At 57.0% G+C, this 3,755-nt stretch overlaps 1 protein-coding gene across 1 annotated transcript in view; it reads left to right on the top strand.

Annotated features, from left to right (window-relative positions):
* LOC113490866 (dynactin subunit 1-like) overlaps positions 1 to 3,755 on the top strand; it is a gene marked incomplete at its 3' end in the record, with an annotated part of 41,605 nt that overhangs the window by 26,207 nt on the left and 11,643 nt on the right. Inside the window, exon 6 of the mRNA XM_026867472.1 lies at positions 127 to 144. Coding sequence (XP_026723273.1) covers positions 127 to 144 — 18 coding nt within the window. The remainder of the gene's footprint in view (positions 1 to 126; positions 145 to 3,755) is intronic.

Here is a 3,755-nt window from a genome sequence, read left to right as displayed (position 1 = left end):
GGGCGGCCGCGGCTCCCGAGCGAGCGCCGAGAGCCGCATTGTTGTGACCGAGGGCGCTCACAGTCTCTGCTCCCCTCTCCCTTTCTCTCTCTCGCTCCGTCTGTCTTTTCTGCAATGATGAGGCAGGCCCCGGCGACACGGAAGGTACAGTCTGCTGCTGTATCCACCCCGTCATTGCGAACGCTGCTTCTGGTCGTACCTTGTTTTGCTCTTTTTTATTTATTTTTTTTTTTTCCGTGTTGTGTACGTTAACGCTGCCGAGCTCTAATTGCGAGTTTGACCCGGTTTCGGGTGCCTGTGGGCAGACGGGGGTGGCGGGGGCAGGGGGGGGTTGCCGAATGAGAAAGCAGCATCATTTAATGTCTGGCTTTTCCTTTCAAGTTTCCGTTGAAGTCGTGTCTGCATTTCACCTGTCTGTGCCTGCGTTGCATGCAGCATCTCTGCAGCTCGGCGGGAGCTTCCCCGCTGCCGGAGGGTGCTGGTGCTTGGCTTGGGGAACTTGCATGGGAACAATAATAACGTTTTTCCTGCCCCAGCGATGCGAGCCGCGGCGCTGGGTTCTGCTTTTAACCTTTCCGAAGGTTTGTGGTATCTGGGTTCGCCGTCAGCGGACGTTTCTGCAGGTTACAGCACGGACTGGGGTTGTGCTCTGGTAGTGTCCTATATGGTTATTTTTAGCATAACCAGGATATCGCTGTTCAGCTTAAAGAGAAATCCTGAGAATTTTTACCTGGTTTTAAAGAAGCCGGAATTAAAATGACAAAAGGCACAAACGTGCAACTTCAGCTGGCCGTGCTGTGTCAGCGGGAAGACTTTGCCGTTTTAGTAACGTTACAGCAAACGCTGTGATTTATGTCCGTGGTTCCTCGAGCTCGCCAAAGCCAGTGAAATACTTTGTTACGTGGGGAATGCTTTGAGAGCTCCTGTTTAATCCACTTCCAAATGAAAAAGTTTGACAAACGCTGATTTTCCTCTGCCTCCAGCAGAAGGGGGGAGCGGCGGGGCTGGCCCAGCGCTCCGCACCCTGTCTGCCAGGGAGCTCCACAAATCCGGCCGCTGCTTGATTTAATCCTGTGTTCTGCTGCTCCTCCGCCTTGCACTCGCTGCTCCCCACCAGGATCACACCTGCCAGAGGGTGCACGTGCAAGGCGGTGCCAGTTATTTAAAATACAGAATTTCTCGTAGCCCTAATGCAGGTAACAGCGCCCGGGAGGGTAGAGACAGGTTTTGCCTGGGGCTGGCTTGGTGCCTCGCCGAGGCCGAGCTCCGGGGGTGAGCGGGGCAGTGTCCTGCCCGCTCAGGTGGGCAGCGCTGGCCTTTGCTGGCTTAAAGCCTGGTTTAAAGCCCAGGTGTCAACACTGGTGGGTGCCAGCCTCGCTCAGGACCTGCACGCTGGCCCCCTCCATGCTGCTGGAAGACCTCATAGGAACTACGTGGGAAATCTCTGGAGCTGAGAAGTTCTGCTTTTCTCCATCAGAAACCCTCACACTTGGCCCAGCAGAAGCGTCTGCAGCGTGGTGCCAGTCCTGCCTGGGGCAGGGGGACCTTGGTACACAGCGATGTGCCCAGAGCTCCCGCACCTTGGGGGGGACCTGCAGGACCTGCTGTCTGCAGCCCCCTCGAGACGGGCGACGCCAGCCCCGCCGCGGGCAGCCGGTGGTAGCCAGGAGGAGTTTTGCCCGATTTCTTGCTGCGAGAAGCAAAGTTTGTATCTGAGCGCGTCTGTCGGAGCCCCAGCTGCCCTCCTCGCTCCTGAGCGCAGGCCCTGCCAAGGGAACAAAGGTTGTGTAATGTCATCAAGTATTTATGCAGCAACATTACACAGCAGAGTTCAGAACCACCGGCGGAAACGTGGATCGCCACAGCTGGGTGATGCGGAGCCACCCGCCATCCGGGAGGGCACAAAGTTTCTGTGTTGAGCCGCTGCACGGCCTGGAGCCTGGCAGAAGGCTGAGCAGTCGCTCCCGGCCCACGAGTGGGGTCCTGGGTGCTCCCGCAGCCCTGAGGAGCTTTCTCGGTGGGGTCCGGCTGCCACATGCTGTCTCCTCGCCTGCCGGAGGCCGGACCCTCGCGCCTGGAGTGGGGAGAAGTCGGTGTCCTGGTCCAGCTGCCTTCCCGACCGCAGCAGGACAGAGCGGGCGGGGCGAGCGCTGGCCAGAGGGAGGGAGGGAGGATGGATGGATGGATGGATGGATGGATGGATAGATGGATGGATGGATGGATGGACGGATGGACGGATGGGAGGACAGATGGGTGGATGGATGGACGAGTGGATGGGTGGACAGATGGGTGGATGGGTGAATGGATGGATGGAAGGATGGATGGATGAATGGAGGGGTGGATGGAGGGATGGATGAGTGGATTGACGGATGGAGATGGATGGATGAATGGAGGGGTGGATGGAGGGATGGATGGGTGGATGGATGGATGGATGGATGGGAGCACAGCGAGGAGCCCCGGCCCCCTCTGGCCCTGCCAGAGAGCAGCAGAGCATTTCCTGACCACCCACACCAAGGAGCAGCTTCCCCGGGGATCTCAGAGCCGACGCTTCAGCTTTTTATAAGTCTTCACATGGAGGAGGACCAAAATGGCCTCACAGCGGAGGAGGCACGAAGCCGGGGTTGATCGGGGTTGATCTCCGTGGTTCGGCGTGGCTGGCCTTTGGAGAAGGTCCCTTTTGACGGATCTGGTGTGGTTTGAGTCAGGGAAGGTGCTCCGCAGCAGCCTGCCCCGCCACAGCCCCCAGCTCTACCCCGAGCACAGAGACCTGGCTGCCGGGCTGAAATGCCCCAGGACGCCTCTGGTGCACGATGGCGGGGAGCACCTCTCCTAGGGTGTGCCCTCTGCTGCAGGTGCTTGGCGGGGAGGGGGAGCATCTCCCGTGTGCATCTTGCGGAGTCCCAGAGGGAGGGTTTTTTTTTCCAGTTTTTGGTGCCATCAATGTAATCTGTCTTGAGTAGGACTTTTGAAAGAGGCTGGAGTGCTCCTGAGGAGCTTATACCACTGCTCCTAAAGCAGCCCTGTATTTATCTGAGGGTTTTAAGCTGTTGTCATTACGTTTTCCTGGCAAATTTTGCCAAGCAGAAGACATTCTGGAAGATGAGTATCTTCCCTCGGTATTGAAATGAGCCTCCTGTTGAGTGCAGCCTTTTAGAAAAGGCTGGAAGTGAGAAAAATAGGATTTAGCCTAAGTAATGCAATAGGTAATCGGCTATTGAGAAGTGATAACCCATCTGGTTCTAATCTATATTAAAAAAAAAAAAAGAGAGAAGCAGCTGTAAGGTCTCTCAGGTCGTGTGTCAAGGCCTCGGGGGGGGGATATGAGTGGGTCCCCGAGACAAGGGGCAGAGGTGGGTGCTGGGCCCGGGCTGGGCGCTCGCTGGGGGCTGCGGCCGAGTCTGCATCCCCGGGTGGGATCACGTGGCAGTGCAGCGTTTTGATTGATCTTCTCCGTTCTTGGGTTACACGGAGCTGTGCGTTAGGTAATAGAATAAAAAATGAAGCAGAATGTGAAAAGCTAGAGCGCTGCCCATCCAGCTCTGAGGGCTCCAGCCCCAGTTACTTGTTGATGTGTTGGTTATAGTCGGAGTGTTTGTCAAGGGGAAAAATATTTGTTCTGATGTATGAGAGCATGGCAAAGGGGTGCTGAGGGGGGCGGCACGGCCCCCACCTCGGACGTGAGAGCACCCACTCGGTGACCGTGGTGTTACTGCGATGCTGCATGTGCAAACGGTGGGTGGATTTGGGGGGGGTGG

Source organism: Athene cunicularia, unplaced genomic scaffold (genome assembly GCF_003259725.1).
Source record: "Athene cunicularia isolate RWA unplaced genomic scaffold, athCun1 SCF_49, whole genome shotgun sequence".
Classification (NCBI taxonomy): Eukaryota; Metazoa; Chordata; class Aves; order Strigiformes; family Strigidae; genus Athene; species Athene cunicularia.
The sequence above is the reverse complement of the archived record's forward strand: the minus strand, read 5'-3'. Positions and strand labels throughout refer to the sequence as shown.